Here is a 19,561-nt window from a genome sequence, read left to right as displayed (position 1 = left end):
GAACAATCATATAGAAGAGATCGAAGCACTCAGAGCAAAGATGTCTGATGTTATTCTTTTGGACTGTTGGGCGAGTCCCTTCTGCATGAGGGTGAAGATTGCCCTGGAGGAAAAGGGCATCAAGTATGAAAACAGAGCTGAGGATCTCTTTGGAGGCAAGAGTGAACTGCTGCTCACGTCGAACCCAATTTACGGGAAGGTGCCGGTGCTGCTTCACAATGGAAAACCATTGTGTGAGTCGAGCATCATCGTTGGCTACATTGATGAGACCTGGGCTTCACCACCACTACTCCCATCTTGCCCTTATGGTCGGGCTCAAGCCAAGTTCTGGGCTGACTTCATTGACAAAAAGGTTGGTTTTCTTATACTTTTTATGGTCAGCAATCTTAGATTTCGATGTTGCATTTCCCACTCAACTCATAGGACACTTTTTTCCTTTTGGCGCTTTATGAGTTTTCTTTTTTTGTGCTCTTTGAGCTTAAGAACACAAATATTTGTGTTTACTGTCAATAGCCACGGTGCACCCACATATTATTTGGTGAACAAATTTGATGGATCTATATAAAATATAGTATGCGCACATGTCTAACTTCATGGTATTCTTGTACACATGAAGTTGTTCGATGCGGGCGGCAACATATGGAAAACCAAAGGAGAAGCACAAGCGGTGGCTGTAAAAGACTTCATAGAGATCTTAAAGCAGCTGGAGGGTGGTCTGGGAGACAAGGATTACTTCGGTGGCGATAGCTTTGGTTTTGTGGACATCATAGCGATTGCTATAATCAGCTGGTTTAATGCATTCGAAAGGTTTGGCAACTTCAAGGTTGAAGACCACACCCCAAAGTTTTCAGCTTGGATTAAGAGGTGTTTGCAGAGAGAGACAGTAGCCAAAATCATTCCAGACCCAGAAAAGGTGTATGAATTTGTCCTCCTTCTCAAAAAGATGAACGGTATTGAATAGAGATCGAAATCGGCCAACTTGTTTGATGGATCAAAACTAGTACTTTGTGTACTTGGGGTCTCTTTCTCTTGCAGTCTACTTTTTTGTGTTTATGTTCTTGGGTAGGCCTTCCTTGTCTCTCCTATGTATCGGAAGAAAAATAAGTAACAATAATCATTTTCCTGGATCATCTCCAATTGCTCTAATGTACTCGGATTCAGTTCATAATATAGGAAAATGAGTCTTCTTAGGGGACAGTCTTTTGACAACTTTGTTTTCATAAATAAATTGAACTTTTTGACTGTTGATCATATTGTAATTTTTCTTCTCTCTCTATCTAATGTTCAATATTGCAGTTTTTTTCTTTTTTCTTTTTTGGTGTCTATCTCTCTCTAATGTTTAACTTTGTTTCCAGCTAAATAAAAAGGTTAATTAATTTTAATTACTTCATTGCAAGTGAAGTGCTTCATCTGTTTTCTTGCATTCCAAAACTTCCTTTGGATTAATGCTATGCGTACCAAATTTGCATGGCATCTTTGAATTCCAAACATATCTACGTCCATACTTCAATGGAGGTTTTGGTCTAATGGCACATATATGAAAAGCTTAAATCCTTATAATTTGGTTGTTGTGATCTTGTTTTTAGTACAAATTATAATCTAAACTAAATGGAAGAGAGATTTCTCACACGCATATATAACTAAGATACAATGGAATTCGAACCTGAGACCTCTTGTTAGCAAGTGAATCTCATTTTTCACTCGACTAAAAGAAACATATATTTTATTTCTTGTCTTTGAGATTAGACATAAATGCAGTTACGTTATAGCCGCTCCCGTTTCGGTGCCTTCACAAGTTCACAAGTCTTCGCTTATGATATCCTCAAGCTCTCATAGTTGGGTTTCGAAAGTTCCCACTTTTGCGTCTGTGGGTTGGTTGGGCCTATATATCTCTAAGCTACCATAAGCCGGCCTGGACCCTTTTAATTGTTGGACTTCCCTTTGCATCTAAGGAATATTTGGTCCGTTCATGCCAATGTGCTGGAGTTTGAATCAATTTTAAATGTCAATCATCCAAGTTTTTTTTTATAATACAAATGATAATCTAAATTAATTTAATTTACATAGAGGGAATTCGAAGTTTATCCAACAGTTAATTAGTAAGAAATTTATGGATGGTATGAGCGACAGGTGATCAATAGTATAAAACTCACTTTTTTTTAAAAATTAATTGGGATTGGGGATCCGAACTTGAGTTGTCACCCTGGCACCAGTTACACACTATATGGTGGCACCAGTTATAACTACTGTATGGTTGTCATTTGCAAGTCTTTTTTATTTTATTTTATAAATTAGTGTTTTCTTCGGCCCTTCAAAATCATGTACTGTGGCTTGAATTTGTAATCAATCATATTGAGGGAGAGAGTAAAGGTGAAGAACTTGACACCGTGTGGTATTGACCGAAAATTCTTCGATACTTAAATTCACTTTAAAATAGAGTATGAAAGTATTTTATCATAATAAGAATACAAGTGTCAAATTACTATTACTTGGTGCATTTGGACGAGAGCACTATTTATAGAAGAGAAATGGAAAGCACCTTGGGTTATCATTTCCTGGGCAAGCCATCCTACTGATCTGGTTCAAGGACACATGGCAGCTCTGGGGTGACACCAACAGTCCCACATTGAGCCAGTCCCCTCGACGACGCTCGGTATGGGTCCCAATGGTTGGGCTGGATCAGGAGGCCTTTGGTTAGGGTATTGTTTCCCGTGTATTACCCTTGCCGAAGAGGGTCAGTCAAATAATGATATAAACAATATTCTATATACCATGAAGAGTTACAGGCTCATACTGAAAAAGTTGAGATTAAAACCATTTTTCACGGTATAGAATATGAAGATAAATTAAGTTTGAGAAAAAACTAGAGGTAGTTGATGAAGAAAAAAGAATTGAAAAGACGTGTTGTTACATTAATAAACTTCTATTCGTCTCCATCCCAACGACACTTGTTGTAAGTCGTGGAATTTTACTCCATGAACGCAACCATACATAATTGGACTTTGATATCAAATTGATAGGTGACGGGATCAAATCGATGGATGCCAAGTTTTCTCATATTCTTATAATCTTAGCATAAACTACGTATCAATTACAAGGCTACACTTATATAACATGAAAACCCCTTTTTAGGGAAAAATAATCTAAGAATTCACTTGAATATTTGGTTACCTTTTGTAGGGAGAAAATTTTGTATGTTTCAGGTACATTAGCTTCCCATTCAATATACATAGGACATATGGTTTGGACCCTCCAACTAACTGCATTGTTTTTTAAAATTAAAATAAAATATTTCCACATGTCTTATATGTATATTAGACCTTAATGGGTAGATTAATTTCTGGTATGGTCTGCGTAAAAAAAAAAGTAAAAAAGTAAAAACTGTTAGTTGGATAGCTGATACCAATGACTAGAAAAGACAAAAGGAAGATACTAATTAATCATCTAATCGGGTATTAGAAAAGGAAAAAGAAACCAAGGAAGGAATGTGGGGACGGGCGGATGAGCATGTGAAAAGGACAGTCTTGAGTTAGAACGCCGCCGAAATTCGTTTCCGCCATTTCTCGTTAAGAAATATACTTGTTTCCACAAAAGGCTGGTTATGCCTCCAATAAGATACCACCACGTGGAGTAGAGGTTCAAGAAAGGACAAGAACGAAGCATGGGATCATTTGAGAGAGAGAGAGAGAGAGAGAGAGAGAGAGAGAGAGAGATTAAGCAGCTTCCAAAGGACGATAGGAAGAATCCTGATCATGTTGATTGGTTGAGGAAAAACAAATGTGTAAAGTTAAAGTTGGGGAAATATCAGGTGGGCCGGGGTGGCAGCCTCCCCATCTTTATTTTGCTTTTTCATTCTTGCCTTTTTGTTCTCTTATTAACAAAACCCCAAGCAACCCCCCAACATTCCACCTCTCTCTCTCTCTCTCTCAACTTCCACACACTCCTTCCCCTTTCTCCCTATCAATTCCCAGCTTTGGATCTTCATCTTCTTCCTCTTCCTAGCTAGCTAAGGTTCGTTTGTGTGTGTATAAGCATATACGTATGTATACGTACATACGTGAGATATATCACGTATGTGTATAGATATGCATGGTGTATTTATTTAAAATTGTAACATTCTAACAGGGTTTTGTGGCTAATTGATTTTTACAGGGTGTTGTGGTGAAATTCTTGAGGGTTTTGTTGACGAGCGTTGTCATCCTAGCTAGCTAGCCATAATATTTGTGGCCTTTTAGGACAATTAAGAAGAAGAAGAAGAAGAAGGTCCATATTTTATGGCTCCTGTTTCATTGCCTCCTGGTTTTAGGTTTCATCCCACAGACGAAGAACTGGTTGCTTACTACCTCAAAAGAAAGATTAATGGCCGTAAGATCGAATTAGAGGTCATCCCTGAAGTTGATCTCTACAAGTGTGAGCCGTGGGACTTACCAGGTACTTCTTTTTCTTAATTCCATTCTTCTACTCTTGCTGCTGCTGCTTCTTCATCTTCTTTCCTTTTTTAACATTGGTTTACCACCTTTTTTCTTTTCAATTGTTATTCTTTTTCTTTCCGGTCCTTTTGAGAATACTTGAATTAATGCTTTAGGTCGATTTCTAGAATGTGAGAAATGATTAATTTAGGAGAAATACACACCACCTTAATTAGAGTCTTTAAAAATGGTTTGCTTCTCCTAATAAAATACTCTAATCCTTACTTCAATCGATTGTTTTGCATCCGATCGGTGCTCATTTCATACGGCAACAATTTTTAGATTGATTTGGATTAGGAATATGAAGAAGAAGAAGAAGACTCTGTAATCGAATTATTAAGCAAGACCAAAGCTTGATTTATAAGATGAATTTGATACATAGACCCTATAAAGAAGACCTTTTCCTAAATATGATCACACAAATTACATAGGCATGCTTATCCTTCTTTTTGTTCAACTATGCTCTTATTGGGAAGTACTTAACCATGAATTAAGCACTTTCTTTACTTGTTAGTCAAATATGCTGGCTTTTTAACAATTAAATATCCAGTAGGGCTTTTAATAGGTCTAATTTATAGACCAAAGAGTGCTTGAGACACCGACATATGGTCCCTCCATCTTTAGGGTTCCTGTTGTGAACACCAAGTTTTATATGTCTTAGTGAGACAACATTATGGGAGACAAGTCAAAAAGGTATATATAGGCTAGCATATGGAAAAAGAAAAGGATTGCTTTGTGTTTGCGACAGGTATGAGTTCCGAGCAATGCTTTCCATGCACTTCTTCCTTCATACCCTTTTAAATTCTTTTGCTGCATTTTTGGAGCTTAAACTTGTGACTGACGTGTTCCCAAAAGAGATTCTGGTTTATAATAAGGACCCTAAAAAGAACAATCATGCAGTCTTTTTTTTTTTTTTTTGGTCAGAACAATCATACAGTCTTAATTAGTACTATTATATAAAGCTTTCACATTATTATTAAAATATATGTTGTAAAACCATGCAATATGGGATTTAAATTCAATAATCTAGATGATAAATGGAGTCAAAAAAGGTAAACAAATGACTTTATGTGGTTGGTTTGGTGTGGTACCTTATTATTTTGGTTGTAACTTTTTTCACGAGTGATGCTGAAAGATCACACCTCCAGATAATCGTATCGTGTGATTAGCTAAAATAATTTTTTTATATCTCAATTAGACTTACTCATGCAAGTGCTACGGCCTTCTTTTCATTATAACTAGGTTAACCAAATTGTAATTATTAATACAGGAAAGTCATTATTACCCAGCAAAGATCTGGAGTGGTATTTCTTCAGTCCGCGAGATCGAAAATACCCTAATGGATCCAGGACCAATCGTGCAACTAAAGCTGGATATTGGAAGGCCACCGGAAAGGACCGCAAAGTAAACTCTCAGACGCGCGCGGTAGGCATGAAAAAAACCCTAGTTTATTACCGGGGGCGGGCACCCCACGGGATTCGAACCGATTGGGTTATGCATGAGTATCGCCTTGACGAGAGAGAGTGTGAAACTGCACAAGGCTTGCAGGTTCAGGTTCTTTTCTAATTTGCTTTGTCAAAATCCACGGTTCATATTAATTCATTTTCATTACAAAATAATTCCCACAAATTACTAATTTATTCATCTTTTCGAAACACATATGTAATGTGCAGGACGCATATGCGCTGTGTCGTATTTTCAAGAAGAGTGCAACGGGGCCAAAGATAGGAGAGCATTATGGAAGCACAAGTACTACCAATTACCAACTTACCAGTGATCACTCATCAAGCGTTGAACTGTATTCTGATGGTGGAAGATGTGAAGATTTCGAAAGCTCCAGTTATCCGATGCAAATGAACGCATGCTCTTCTTCACCAAACTTTGTCCATACATCCTCACTTGACATGGCTAGAAAAAGAGATGGAAAATGGACACAGTTCTTATCTAAAGATGCATTTAATTGCTCATCCTCGTTTTCTTCATTTCCCAATCATGGAAACGTTCCATACCCTCCATCTAAGGTATTACTAATTTCCGAGTCGATATATATTTTTCATGTTAATTATTAGTTCAAATAAGAATCATACCGTACATGTCCCTTAACACCATTTCCTTGTTTGCAGGTTGATATAGCATTGGAGTGTGCAAGGCTGCAGCATAGGCTCTCACTTCCTCCATTAGAAGTGGAGGATTTCCCTCAAGTTGGAATCAACGACTTCAAGACGATGCAATATTCAAATCCTGCAGTTGAACCCACAAGTACTGAGACTGATGCACTGCAGGAAATTCTCTCAGTTGCACATGTTTCTCAAGAAATGATCAATCAGTCCAGTAATCTTGCTGATCAGACATGGGGTGGAAACTATGCTGCTCCAGCCAATGACTTTAGCTTTATTGTTGACAGAGACGCTCATTATAATCAGATTGCTGATCACATGAATTCTATGAGATATGTGGACAAATCATGGGAAAATCCGTATACAAGGCCAATCGACATTGGAGATCTGGAGGATGATTTTAGGATGGAGAATACAGCTGAGAATCTAAGATGGGTAGGAATATCAGACAAATATCTGGAGAAGGTACCTTTACAACTTATCAATTTCCATTTCATCATACTTGGCTTGCTTAAAAAATAAAACCAGCTTATTGAAAATGCAATTTGACTAAAAGTCATGATCTCTGGGTGACCTCAGGTGTCAAACATTTAGATACAACATTAAATGGTGAGGTACAATATTTTGTTCATATACATGTTATTTCTTGATACTGATATAGTTTTCCTTTTTTTGGATATTGGATAGAGTTTCATGGAAGAAAACAAGGTAGTTCCATTAGAAAACATTTCAGGTTTTCGAAGGGAAGAGCAAGAGCATGAGGTTCAAGGTACATATGAGAGCTTTAAGTCTTATATATTTTTCTTTTCCATATTAGTGGTCAATGAGTTTTAGCTCAATTACCATGAGATGAGTGAGGTGATGGTAGAGATCTTAGGTTATTTAGTTACGTACATTTGTTTCTAGTTGCAGGAGAAACTGGGGATCAAAGTGGCATGATTAAGGAATTCAACGATAGCGAGACGAATGATGATTTCTCACTTGGATTCATCAATGAAGACCCAAACGATAACTTCCTCAATGATGGCACCATGGATGACTATTCGCCTTCTCCAAGTTTCGAAGTCATCGAAGAAATTCAAGTTAACCATGGCATGTTTGTTTCGACTCGTCAGGTGGCCGAGACATTTTTTCACCAGTTAATGCCTTCACAAACCGTTAAGGTCCATCTAAACCCAGTGTTGGGGCACAACGTCTTTGTAGAAAGAGTCGATACACAAACAAAATGTGAGAATATAGGCTCTTTCTTTGAGAGTTTCAAGGCTTTTGGGATGGACAAGTTTGTTGGAGTTAGCAAATCCACAAAGCCATGGAGGAAATTTGCAAGCACTCTTGTTTGTGCAGTTACACTTCTGTTGATGCACATCATTTATTTTGGGCAACATGTGGAAGATGAAAAATTGATGGATGCATTCACCACAACCACAACTGCTGCTATTGTGGAAGAAAAAGGCAACTCTACTGTTAGCAAGAAGAAGAGACTTGGATTAATTAAGTGGAGCAACAAAGAAGAAAAGGTTTGCTTGGTGAATATAAGAGGTGGGAATAGTTGTAGTGTGCTTCTGAAAAAGATAGGGGTTTTCCTCACTGTTTCTTTGGCTCTTTGTACCATGTGGGCTCTTTGAACTCACCATTTTATTTCGGTTCTAACCATAGTTTGTTTGTTTGGGAGAGGGGGATAATTCAGCCTAACCCATAGCTACACTTTTCTTAAATATATCTTTACAATTAATTGTATTTTATATATTGACACAAAGTCATGTAATATTGGATATTGATTTATACTAATAGAGATTTCTTTGCTTCTTATTATTATTTGTTTTTTCATGTATGCATGTGTGGTAACTATATTTCAGGCCTATTTGGGAGTGCTTCTGGAAGAGTGAAAAGAGTTTTCTGACACCCAAAAATGCTTTTGACAGCATTTGGCAGAAAAATTTAGAAGTGTTTCTAGGTCGTAAAAGTACTTCTTCAGGAAGCACTAGTCTCCAAGTGCTTTTTCAAGAATGCGCTTGGATTTCTAATGAAAATTATAACAATTTTATAATAAAAACGCTTTTGTCATAAGCGCTTAAGTACATAAGTGCTTTCTAGAAAAGCATCCCCAAACGATATCATTCGAAGCCACTTGTGAACAACATATATATCACTTTAAGTTACAAGAGAGGTCATATCTTTGTATTGCAATTTATCAAATTAGGTAACATAGCATTTGTCATACTCCTAAGAGCTCCTACCTTTGTCTTGTAAGGGCTTACTTGTAATAAGCGTGGCAAGTAGTAACAGAGCTCATATCTTTATATTGTGATATATCAAACTGGGTAATAACATATCTGTCACATATACTCCTTGATGCAGGAGCATAGGGGTGGATCAAGATAGATATTTACCATTTAATTAGTTATTTCATGATATATTGTTATTTTCTTATTTAGGTAGTTTTATGATATCTTTTATTATTTATGTGGCATGAATTTGAGTTTACACTAGCCCTAGATTTCGGTGCTCGTGTATATGGTTTGTGACCTGTGTCCGAATCCCGATCCCCATCACTCCTAGGAGCTCCTGCATGCCTTTATTTTGTAAGGGCAAGTAGAAGACCAGCGAGGATTCTTAACACCTTCACGGGATCTTAACGTGGGGATTGAGGGCTTACATGTGACCCTTTTGTTTTTGGCCGCAGAGGTCACAGAGTTATATATTCTTTTTCTGCTTTTCTTTTGTCAGAGTTATTTTGATTCAGCTCAAGCATATGTTTAACTGATCTGGTTGTGTTGGAGCATCCAAAAGTGTAGCCGAAACCTATGAAGACCACCGACAGCCCCATTACTAATTACCAGTGAAATGAGGTTGTTAAATTTGTTGAACACTGAAAGACATTTGAGCATCGACCCAAAACATAGGGCATTTAAGCATTGGGAGTATAAACATTTTGTTGGGTTGCTAGAGCACACGACAATTTTCACTGTTGGAGATAGTAGTGGAGGGTTGTGGTATACCGTATATATATTGGCGCAGAGAGCACATGTCATGTATAATCATGGTAGAAGATAAAAAGTTTAGGAAGTTTAGAGAGCGTGCAGCAAAGTGATGAAAAGAAGATGACAAATATGGAAGGCAATATGGGTTCACGGGTCACTAACTATAGTGTCTCAATTATCAATTGGTCCTGCACATCCTGCCAACTCACACTCACGACCCAATTCAAGTAATTTATTTGACACCACCTCCAACTAAGAATCTCATCCCATGACTCTCTCTCTAACCAAATTGTGGTGGGGGCAGTTGAGTGGCCAGCTGATCATGTGTGCTCCACTTCAGTTGATGATGTCATCTTATCTACCCTAGTTCCCTAAATTCTACCGTATTGTCGCCAATTTAACTACTTAACCTATCTCGATGTAATTACACTTATAAATTCATTATTTCGGTGTTTTATTTTATCTCAAAACAACTCGATATAATTTAGAAATAACTACTATTTCACTATGTTCAATCTCTTTCTGATATGAGACAACTGAATTTGATTCAAAATTCCTAATAGCGCTAGTGACAGCCTTCTGCACTTGTGAATTGCGTTAGTTATTTTAGTTATTCTTACACGTGTGAATAACTGTCAGTCGTTAATTAAAATAAAATTACGGTTAAGAAATATTTGTTGTTACTAGCTAATCTCAAATATGATCAATAGATGGAATGGAAATCATTCACGTAGGTCCCACATGAAATCAGAAAATGACATTCTTGAAAATCAGGAATGGGATTCTAAATTACTGTCGTACTTTTTTCAAGGATAGTTTATCATGCTCTAAAAGAATGATAGCTAGCATATCCACCTCGCAAGGACTATAGAGAACTAGTTTTTAGGAGGGGCACCAAGTTTTTGTTTCATTTGGCATGGGTTCATCTTCTTCTTATTGTTTCACCAGTTGGGTGAAAAGCTTTGTCTTCTTCTTCACTGTGGTCTGGCTCTTCTTTGGCTATGGTCGCCATGGAAGAGTAAATGCGGCAACAACTACCGTCAAAGTGAACAGCAGCACTTCAAAGGTGGAAGACGCAGTTAGTTTCCATATATATTATGGACAGACCTTCAAAGTCATCAAAAATGCCATCGACGGCAAGAGCTACCTTCTCATCCAGGTACTTTCTCTTCCTACATAATCCTAGCTAGTAGAGGAAGCTGGTTACTACTCTCCATGACTTTTTTTGGGATGTAACAAAAACAATAGAACAATTCAAGGATGGCAGCAAGGACAAAATATTGCACCTCAAGGATCAAATCTTTTGTTATCCCATTATCAAACTATTCAATCGATGCCGATTATAATTTTCCAGGTACTGGTTACTAACTCTCCATGACACCATTTATACATAATTTTCTGATTTATGATCTTTTGTGTTTATTTCTAAAAAATTCTTGTAAAATTGCAGTTTCCTTTTTCGAGGTGAGGATCACCATGAACTCGTAATTCTCATAATTTAGTATGAATCTGTCTTTCCTTCTCCTTAATTATCTAACTTTAATTATGTTTTGAGTATATCTTAAGTATGTGATCATGGCACCATCTTCACATATATAAGGATTTTATGTCAATTTTCTTTTTTTACTGTATTTTGTTTAATATGCAGCTCCTGGGATTACTTGGGAGCTTGAAGGGCATTACATCAGACTCCGTGGCTTCTCAATGTGTGTTGAAACTGTATGAAGCTGGAGAAATTGAGGTGATTGACAAAAGTGAGCCACAACAACTAGCAAAATTTGCAGCACATTTTATTACCTACACTGACCAACCACAAGCTTGCAATTTTGCCTCTTTTGTTCCTTATGGAGAGGATAACCCTTTGCAGGTAACCAAATGATGTACACAATTTTTCCTGAAAAGGTGAAGTTATTCTTATTAGCAACCCCTAGCTATTTATTAGTCTATAAGTTCAAATTCCTCCTCATTTCCAAATGTGTGTATATATATATATAGAGAGAGAGAGCGCTTTAGTTGAGGATTCCTCAAATACTTAATTGAGAGATATCTTTGTAGGGCCTCCCACACATTGTATTTCAATGACCTGAACCGTCTAGAATCTGAATAATTAGTTTGTTTTAAATATCTTGTTAGATTGGTTCATTTTGGCCAAGAAAAACAAACAAGGTTAAATACTAAATCTGATTCATTCCCATATTTTGATAGAGAGCAGAGTGGATCAAGTTCTTGGGAGTGTTCGCAAACGTTGAGAGCAGAGCAAATCAAGTATATGATGCAGTAAGTATGAGACAACTAAGAAAAATAAAATAAAATATTGAAAACAGAGTAAGTATGAAACATTTGTTGCACTAATATTTATATTTTATTATGCAGGTTACACAGAGTTATCAATGTTTGACCAACCGTACGAAAGGCAGGACTTCATTCAAACCAACAGTGGCATGGATGCAGTACGAAAATGTTGGTCAACAAACTTTAGCATGAGAGGGTTATTACATCAAATAGGGAATTTTCATAATTGCATAATAATTAATATCATAGATGATGTCACTTTTTTGTTACTATTTTGACAGTCAAGCTGTGGTAAATTCACTTAATTGGTCCAAAATAATAATAATAATTCACCAGTAAATCCACAATAATTACTTCATCTATATGACTTATTAGTTAATTATATTTCCTTTTTCAGGGTATATGGTCTTTTACAAAAGAAACATACAAGTTGAAGGTAAGCACAAGATATCAGTAATTCTGTAATTCTCCTGTCAATTATCATTTTTGTGAATATGCAGGAAGCCCTTAAAGAAACTTTTTAATTAGCTAAATTTTTTTATGGTTAATTGCATTTTACCCTTTGTAAGTTGACCAACTTTGGCGCATTTAGATCTTAATTTTAAAAAATTACAATGTCAGACCCGACGCATGAATTTGGCACGATATCAACCCTCTATCTAACAATCCGATACTCAATTTTCACATATTGTTAGACGGAGGCTTAATATAGCCCAAATTTAGCTTTTGGAGTAGTAAAATGCAATTAAACCTATTTTTAATTTGTTAACTAGAAGTTTAATTTTAACCGACATTTGCTCGTTAAACTTGGAACTTGCAGTATGTGGAAGACGCAGGTGGTGAGAATGTGGATGATTCTATCAACAAGATTACCTACAACATCTCTAGTCCGGACGATTTGGATCAACTGCATGCCATCCTATGTGTGAGTTGAAACACATATATATATGCATATAAATAAACTATGTAGCTTAATTATGAGATTAATGTTAATTTTCTTTATTCATGTAGACCGTCGATGTGGTGATTGACGAAACATACACTTCAGATGCAGTTAATTACAATTCATCAACGTTTCTCCAAAATATAAATGTGGAAGATCATTCTTGTTTTGTTTTTCTCTCTAACCAAAGCTTGTGGAGATACGATAAAAGAATTCAAAACTCAACTGCTCTTGGTAAGTGTTGCATCTCACTACATTTCCTTTTTCCTTTGTTTTTGCTTTTTTAAATTTTTTTTTATATAAATATTTTTTTAATACAAACGATAATCTAAACTACAAAGGAATTGGCGGTTTCTCACACACACATTACTAAAGTGGGTTTGAACCAAAGACCACTGATATGCAAGTCAAAACCATTTCTCACCGGACTAGACCTCTTTAGATAATGTTGTTTTTTTAAAATTTTAAATGAAGAGAAATGGAATTAAAATTTAGTCTTAGGCAATCAAAGTACAGTTGCTTTACATTTTACTTGGTTATTATTTTGTACTGGAAAATTGTGCGTAATTGGCATCTCTCTCTCTCTCTCTCTCTCTCCCTCCCTCCTTTTGTGCATTTTTCATGTGAAGACTGGTATAATGGAGCAGTCTCCCAGCCACAACTGGTTTTAGCAGATCTTTTTGAAGTATTCTTCCCTACCGGAAATTATACAACAACATATTTCAGAAATATTGCAAAGGTATTAAATCATCATATCATGTGCAAAATTAATAAATAAATAAAACCGCATAAAATAAAATAATTTTTTTTTTTTGGTATATATAATTTATTACATCTGATCTGAACATGCAGGATGAAGGAGTTGTGCACATTACTTCTGAAATGTGTGATAGGGACATTTCCATAGCAATGGAGCCAACAATACCAGCTTGTGGATAACTACAACTATTGTCACATTTTTCTACTCCAATGTCCACTCAAGTTTTTCCTTCTAATTTTTTTGGGGAGTTAAATTGCTTAGAGAAGGCTCTATTTTTCCCTTTTTTTCTTTTTTTCTTTTTATAGCTGCAGCAATTTCATTGATGAAAGGACAATACAAGATAAGCTCACAGAGGGCTATTGCAAATTTGAAAAATAAATTTATTTTTTTGGGGTACAGAGGGGGCCTAAAGCCCCAAACCAAAAAGAAACTAAACAGAAATTAGATGAGGTCTAGCAACACCTCGAACATCAACAGCTAACATAGCACCAAGAAAAACTGGAGCCTCCAAAAACACATGGAGACCAGGATCAAACTCATAACTCTGCGTAGCCAGGGCATTCGCAGCACAATTTTGTTCATGGAAAATATACTTGACAGAGCAGCACCAATCCTCATGAGTCTTCATTTTGCAACAATTGATAATACTAAAAAAATGATTTCAATTTGACAAGGCTAAATCCTTCTTCTTGTTGTAAAGAAAGTGGTTGAGCCCACATAAAGAAAAGAAGGAAATAATATTCAAAAAGCTTAATGATGATGTTGGAAGCCATCCAATTTGCCTATAAATAGGCTTCCCATTGCTTAGCAAAACACACTAACGGAGAAGAGAGGAAAGAAAGGAAGTAAAGAAAGGAAGAGTGAGAGGAAAGAAGAGTGTGAAATATGAGAGAAAATTTTGTCAGTGTAAACACCAGAAGATCAAATATAATTTTACTCCCAATATTCAGTGGTACTTTTCATACTCTGATTATTTTATTTTTATAAAACTTTTTTTTTTTTTTGGGTTTCTTTTGTTTTTCTTTAATATCTTAAAGTTTCTTATCATTCCTCTCGGCCCATATTAAGAGACTTTTAAATTGAGCAATCTAGTGGGCCACCGGGGGCAATGGGGGTAGAGGGAGGGTTTGGCCCACTTTTTCGCTGTAGTGCCACCATATTTACAAAACCGTTCCTCTTGAAAAGTTCATAATTAAAAGCTAAAAGAGAAACCTGCCCTAGTAAAACGCAAATCCAAAATCAAAATGTATGCAAGGCCATTCCTTCTTGAAAAGTTCCTGATATCAACAACTGTAATGAAATATATACACTTACTGATCAAGCCTGGGTGCTTTTAACATTATCAACAAAATAAACCCAAAAAAAAAAAAACGGTAGGATGTTTTTAGAAACAGATATAAATCTCGATCTGGTCCTATCACTGATGACAAAAGAGATTGTCCAGAAAAACCTTGTACTAGTGGATACTCCTAGCTAATAAATATATGTCCTCCTGATGCACCTCTGTTCCAAGACAAGTAGGATGTATCCCCAAGAGGCCTGCACAAAAATGCAAAAGAAATTTCAAGCACATCTCACTAATAGCTTTCAACATCGAAAAAGCACACCCGATTGTGCTCGATTAACCAGAAATCAACTACTCAACTAGTTAAAGCATATTTCACTTTCTACTTCCAAGTTTTAAATACCGATTGCCTGTAGGAAGTGTTTCTTTTCAGCAAAAAGACCAGTGTAAATTTACTGTCAATGTGATCCTGAAGTGGCAAAATGATAGGGCATTGTCAACCAACTTAATGTTTAGACTTGCATATTTAGTTTGTCAGGCTCATCAGGAATAGATCTGGGTGGGGTTTGCCTAAATTTTTTGGCATCCGACCCCATTTTAAATACAAAATTTAGTAATTTACCATATACTTAAGCACTTACATAATTCAAGGACAACAGCCTTTTCCCAATTATTGTTTTTATTGTACAATCTGACCTTTGAAAAGCGAACCAAAATTTTAACTGATCATAGTGCTGTAGACTTATGAACCAATTCACGTACCTTGGCTTTATCAAATATAGAAGTATGAAGCTTATGGCCAAGAACAAACAGAGTCCGCCAACAGTAAGGTATGCTATGCCTAGCAGATAATTCTTTCCACCAATCCAGCTTGCGGTTGAAAGTACGAGCTTCTTGTTGCCACCGAAGCTGTAAGTGTTATAATTATTCTCTATTGTTACAATTACTACATCATTAGCTTCAAGGTCCACTTCTATCCTCCCATATAGTTTTCTGAACGTTGGCAGTGCTGCAGTCCGCATCCAAACAATAAGATCTTCTTGTTCACTCAGCTTTTGCATGCAGAACCAGAGAACAATATTAACTTAAAGCAATAAACGAAGTAAACTGCAGAGACACAACAAGACAGATAGGTGCGAAGATTTACAGGTATGCTAGAATTCAGTTTTGCTCCTCCAATCAAACCCCCACTCTGGAAATTTTTAGGATAGACATCCGAGCCGAACTTATTCCCCTGGTCACTTTTCCATGTGATGTCCTTTTTGTTGACCCCCAGTTGTTTGTTTTTCACTGAAAACTTGTATGTGTCATTAAACAAACTCCATGCAATCAGACCACAGGGAACAATTGCACCATTTGGTGAATTGCGTTCAGGATCACAGGTGCTTGTTTTATTCTCATCAGACTTGCTCCGCAACTGACTGTCACTTCTACTTTTAACATATCTGGAAACAATATTTCACAATAAGAAACAGGGTTGTAGTATCTCAGAAATTCAGAATTACACCAAGAGGGGGATGGCAATTTGTAAGGTGGCATTTTCAAGTTCCAATCAAATCTTCCTGAAGGATGCATAGAGCATTCAGTGAACTTCATCTAACAGAAAAACAATTTCCAAAATTTTTATTTTCTCTTGAAGAAAAACCATATAAAGTGAGAAGCTGGGTAACTCTTTTTTATTTTTCAGATATTTGGTACACTGTACTGGCTAAAAGAAACAAGGTTTCATACATTGTCCTAACTCAAATACTTATATTCAGATTCAGAATATTACGTATACTCCATGGGTCACCATTACTATACCTGAATACTCCTGCTTTAAATCTTATCTCTTCTCAGCCACAATCTTTTACCTTTCTTACTATGAGTATTTCGATGTGCTCTGGCCCTCTAATAGCCTTTTAAACAGATGCTTTTGATAAGAAAGCTATTTGCTATCACAATATCAAGAAGATAGAATTTTCAGTTTTCCACAATTTTCACCTGTCTTAAATAATCTTTCATTCCATTAGTAATATAAACTCTCTAATTTCATCATCACAACATCCAAAGCTGTAGCTGTTTCCAACTGTGAATCCCACACCTAAGCAAATGCAGGCAGGTTTCTCTAAGCTGGCCTAAGTCAGCAGAACATCATTCTTCTTGAGCCTAAGGCTCTGTTCCTCTTAACTCAGTCTAGGAGTCTTCATCTGTAAGATTGTTTGAAATAGGAAACCATTGAAGCACTCACTTAAAGGTTTGATCAAATATTGAAACCAGTGAAGCACTTAAATATTTGGAATCTGGATTCTTCTTCTTGTTAGAAAGTGTATTGTGCGCTTTACTGTTTAGCTTTCATTGATGCATTGCCGTGGTGGACAATTCTATTTCATCCTGCAAGTAATAATTGCTTGCAGGATCTCTAGACACTAAGATTTCTCAAAAGCTTTAAAGTCCCAGGCTTCCCAGCTTACGCTGAGGATAGTTTAAAGCTTGTGATATTGTTCGTTTTCACTCTTTGGCCAAGTTTATCAAACAGAAACTAGGCCTCTTCCATGAACTTCTTAAATCAAGCAGCCATGTCCACTCCACATACTCTAAAGAAATGATACATGACAAGAAGAATTTTACATACCGGCGATGATTCTGATAGAAATGATCAAGCTGGTAGTAGATGTAAACGGGAGATTTCATTTGTTTTGGAACCTGAAAAACCTCCAGTAAATGTAGATTATCATAAGTATATATTCCCAACCTAGAGAGTAGAGAGAGACTATGAAAAATTAAGCCTGAACTTTATTATATATAGCAGTAGCAGAGGATTGGACTTACAGTTAGTCTCCTAATACAGGTCTTGTTAGTTTTACTACTCTGAATAAATGCAAGCTTATCGTCCGTATATCTAAGAGGAACACAATCTTTGTCATAGTGGTCTATAATTTCCACCACCTGCATGTAAAAGAAAGCAAATTTTAGTTTCATGGTAAAATTCAACAGCGGCCATTGATTGAACTTCACAATAAGCACTACATAAAGGACAATGAGATATATTACACGCTCTGATGCAAATAAGGAAGCAAAGCCAATAGGGATAAAGATAATGCCGATTGTGACAAATATAGAAATGACCTGAAAAAAGAAAAGAAAAAAAAGAAACATATTTAAACAAGAAAAATGTAAAGTGTCCAAATTGAAGCAAAACCTATAATTGAGAAGAAAGTTCAACACAACACATATACTTTACCCATCCTGGTGTTAAAATTGGTTTGCAAGCTGAAAGCTCTTGCTGTGTGAACTTGGAATCTGGAATATATATCAGAATGCACCAAGCATATGACTTTTGTTAGAATAATGATGTAACACCATTAGAAAAGGATTGAATTGAACTATTCAGACTGCAGATTGACAATCCAACTCCAATGTTAGGAGAAAATGAAAGAAAACTAAACTGTCAACAAATGGGGTTACAATGGGCCCTCAAAATCAAATTCTTATTCAAGGACCAACAACCATGTTTTGATAAATACATAGAAAATATGTTGGCTACGTTCCTACAAGAAAATGCTGGAGTTTCTGCATAAACCAATTGGATTACCCAATAAAGCACATGAAGTTTCCTTGAAAGAAAATGTTACAACCACAATGAAGCATCCAAACAAATGTTTTAAAAAAAACAATGGAATTTCAAGAAAAACCGTAAACAGCAGAAAGCAGAGCAATTGAAGAAAAGCAGAAACCAAAATACATTTGTATTTATAAAAATAAAAATAAAATAAAATAAAATAAAAGCGCCATGCATTTATGCTAAAAATGAAAAATGAAACAAAAAGGAAGTTAGAAAGGTACGAACATTTGGGTCTTCTGGACTTCCTTTTGGTAGAGGAAGATGAGGCTCCTTCTTTGGTCATTGATCCTAATTTTTCCATCTCCACGATCCCCTTCCTCTACAATGCCACAACTCCCACTACTCACACACAGAAAACAACAGAAAAATTGTTAAGGGGAGTAATGTGATAGATCAATTGAGCCAAAGCAAAAGAACCCTTTTGAAAATTTGGGAACTTTCTTTCTCTTACTACAAATTTCGAGTCATGGAAGGAACAAAATGCCTGCTTTGTTTCATTTGTTAATCTGAAATTGACACTTACCTTCTTTTCTTCTTTTTTTCTTTTTTTCTTTTTCGATATATTTTTTGATTTTTTTTAAATTTTTTTTCTTTGTTTTTTCGGGTAGTTGCTGCGTAATTTGGTGTACAAGATTGTTAGGAGAAGAAAATGGAAGGAAGGATGCGATCTCATTCATGTGTGTTGCGTTTTGGTTGGTTTTTCGTTCTTTTGCACGAGCGCAAGCGCGCAACCACCGGTCTTCTACTTGCTAAATCTCGACCTAGTCTTACCACTCAGTCACTCCCAAGTCATATCATATGTTTATTCTTAGGCACGCTCTCTCTCTCCAAACCAAACAACACCCTCTGATCGGTTGGATTCCTCGTTCTCTTCTCTGCCTTCCATTTTTCGTACTCGTTTTCTATTTTGCTTTATTTATCATTCGGTTGGGTTTGGGATTGTAATGAACTTGGGTTCAAAACTATAAGACCATTTACTCATTAATGAAACAATTATATATACCATTTCAAGTATATAACATGTTTATGTACATCAAACTATGATGATTTACTCTTCACACCAATAACATGTTTTTTGGTAGAGTTATGATCATTTGTGATGTCTTCGCG

At 36.2% G+C, this 19,561-nt stretch overlaps 4 protein-coding genes across 7 annotated transcripts; 3 read left to right on the top strand and 1 right to left on the bottom strand.

Moving 5' to 3' along the window:
• Positions 13-1,733, top strand: LOC18781725 (probable glutathione S-transferase). Its single transcript, XM_007217234.2, has 2 exons — positions 13-352; positions 617-1,733. Exons 1-2 carry the CDS (start codon positions 41-43, stop codon positions 959-961), a joined length of 657 nt encoding a protein of 218 aa, XP_007217296.1. The 5' UTR covers positions 13-40; the 3' UTR covers positions 962-1,733.
• LOC18782146 (NAC domain-containing protein 86) lies at positions 3,728-8,392 on the top strand. 3 transcript variants are annotated; one of them, XM_020558988.1, is made up of 7 exons: positions 3,728-4,011; positions 4,153-4,431; positions 5,740-6,017; positions 6,143-6,490; positions 6,593-7,051; positions 7,274-7,355; positions 7,493-8,392. In XM_020558988.1, exons 2-7 carry the CDS (start codon positions 4,275-4,277, stop codon positions 8,209-8,211), a joined length of 2,043 nt encoding a protein of 680 aa, XP_020414577.1. In that variant the 5' UTR covers positions 3,728-4,011; positions 4,153-4,274; the 3' UTR covers positions 8,212-8,392. The 3 variants fall into 3 exon arrangements, with proteins under 3 accessions (XP_020414577.1, XP_020414576.1, XP_020414575.1); XM_020558987.1 differs by having other exon boundaries at positions 5,740-6,023; positions 7,499-8,392; XM_020558986.1 differs by having other exon boundaries at positions 5,740-6,023.
• LOC18782344 lies at positions 10,326-14,034 on the top strand. The gene is made up of 11 exons (XM_007215386.2): positions 10,326-10,726; positions 10,816-10,921; positions 11,018-11,031; positions 11,216-11,434; positions 11,773-11,844; positions 11,941-12,027; positions 12,257-12,295; positions 12,680-12,784; positions 12,871-13,036; positions 13,432-13,541; positions 13,655-14,034. The coding sequence occupies exons 1-11, from the start codon at positions 10,484-10,486 to the stop codon at positions 13,739-13,741; spliced, it is 1,248 nt and encodes a 415-aa protein (XP_007215448.1). The 5' UTR covers positions 10,326-10,483; the 3' UTR covers positions 13,742-14,034.
• LOC18782697 (putative ALA-interacting subunit 4) lies at positions 14,810-19,394 on the bottom strand. 2 transcript variants are annotated; one of them, XM_020559832.1, is made up of 9 exons: positions 18,903-19,394; positions 18,677-18,790; positions 18,071-18,129; positions 17,881-17,955; positions 17,659-17,775; positions 17,462-17,532; positions 15,995-16,292; positions 15,610-15,899; positions 14,810-15,101 (listed from the first exon to the last, which is right to left on the bottom strand). In XM_020559832.1, the coding sequence occupies exons 2-9, from the start codon at positions 18,750-18,752 to the stop codon at positions 15,032-15,034; spliced, it is 1,056 nt and encodes a 351-aa protein (XP_020415421.1). In that variant the 5' UTR covers positions 18,753-18,790; positions 18,903-19,394; the 3' UTR covers positions 14,810-15,031. The 2 variants fall into 2 exon arrangements, with proteins under 2 accessions (XP_020415421.1, XP_020415420.1); XM_020559831.1 differs by having other exon boundaries at positions 18,677-19,394.

The sequence above is a fragment of the Prunus persica genome, chromosome G3 (genome assembly GCF_000346465.2).
Source record: "Prunus persica cultivar Lovell chromosome G3, Prunus_persica_NCBIv2, whole genome shotgun sequence".
Classification (NCBI taxonomy): Eukaryota; Viridiplantae; Streptophyta; class Magnoliopsida; order Rosales; family Rosaceae; genus Prunus; species Prunus persica.
Note: the sequence above shows the minus strand (reverse complement) of the source record. Positions and strands in the feature narration are given on the sequence as shown.

Excerpts from the sequence above, each read along its gene's own strand:
- LOC18782344 (XM_007215386.2), top strand. The coding sequence starts at position 10,484 with ATGGGTTCATCTTCTTCTTATTGTTTCACCAGTTGGGTGAAAAGCTTT. Across the intron at positions 12,028-12,256 it reads CATGGATGCAGTACGAAAAT|GGTATATGGTCTTTTACAAA; the intron begins GTTGGTCAACAA and ends TTCCTTTTTCAG. Across the intron at positions 12,785-12,870 it reads AACTGCATGCCATCCTATGT|ACCGTCGATGTGGTGATTGA; the intron begins GTGAGTTGAAAC and ends TTATTCATGTAG.
- LOC18781725 (XM_007217234.2), top strand. The coding sequence starts at position 41 with ATGTCTGATGTTATTCTTTTGGACTGTTGGGCGAGTCCCTTCTGCATG. Across the intron at positions 353-616 it reads CTGACTTCATTGACAAAAAG|TTGTTCGATGCGGGCGGCAA; the intron begins GTTGGTTTTCTT and ends GTACACATGAAG.
- LOC18782146 (XM_020558986.1), top strand. The coding sequence starts at position 4,275 with ATGGCTCCTGTTTCATTGCCTCCTGGTTTTAGGTTTCATCCCACAGAC. Across the intron at positions 4,432-5,739 it reads TGAGCCGTGGGACTTACCAG|GAAAGTCATTATTACCCAGC; the intron begins GTACTTCTTTTT and ends TTATTAATACAG. Across the intron at positions 6,024-6,142 it reads CACAAGGCTTGCAGGTTCAG|GACGCATATGCGCTGTGTCG; the intron begins GTTCTTTTCTAA and ends TGTAATGTGCAG.
- LOC18782697 (XM_020559831.1), bottom strand. The coding sequence starts at position 18,752 with ATGGAAAAATTAGGATCAATGACCAAAGAAGGAGCCTCATCTTCCTCT. Across the intron at positions 18,130-18,676 it reads GAAGTCCAGAAGACCCAAAT|ATTCCAAGTTCACACAGCAA; the intron begins GTTCGTACCTTT and ends TATATATTCCAG. Across the intron at positions 15,102-15,609 it reads CTATATTTGATAAAGCCAAG|GCCTCTTGGGGATACATCCT; the intron begins GTACGTGAATTG and ends ATTTTTGTGCAG.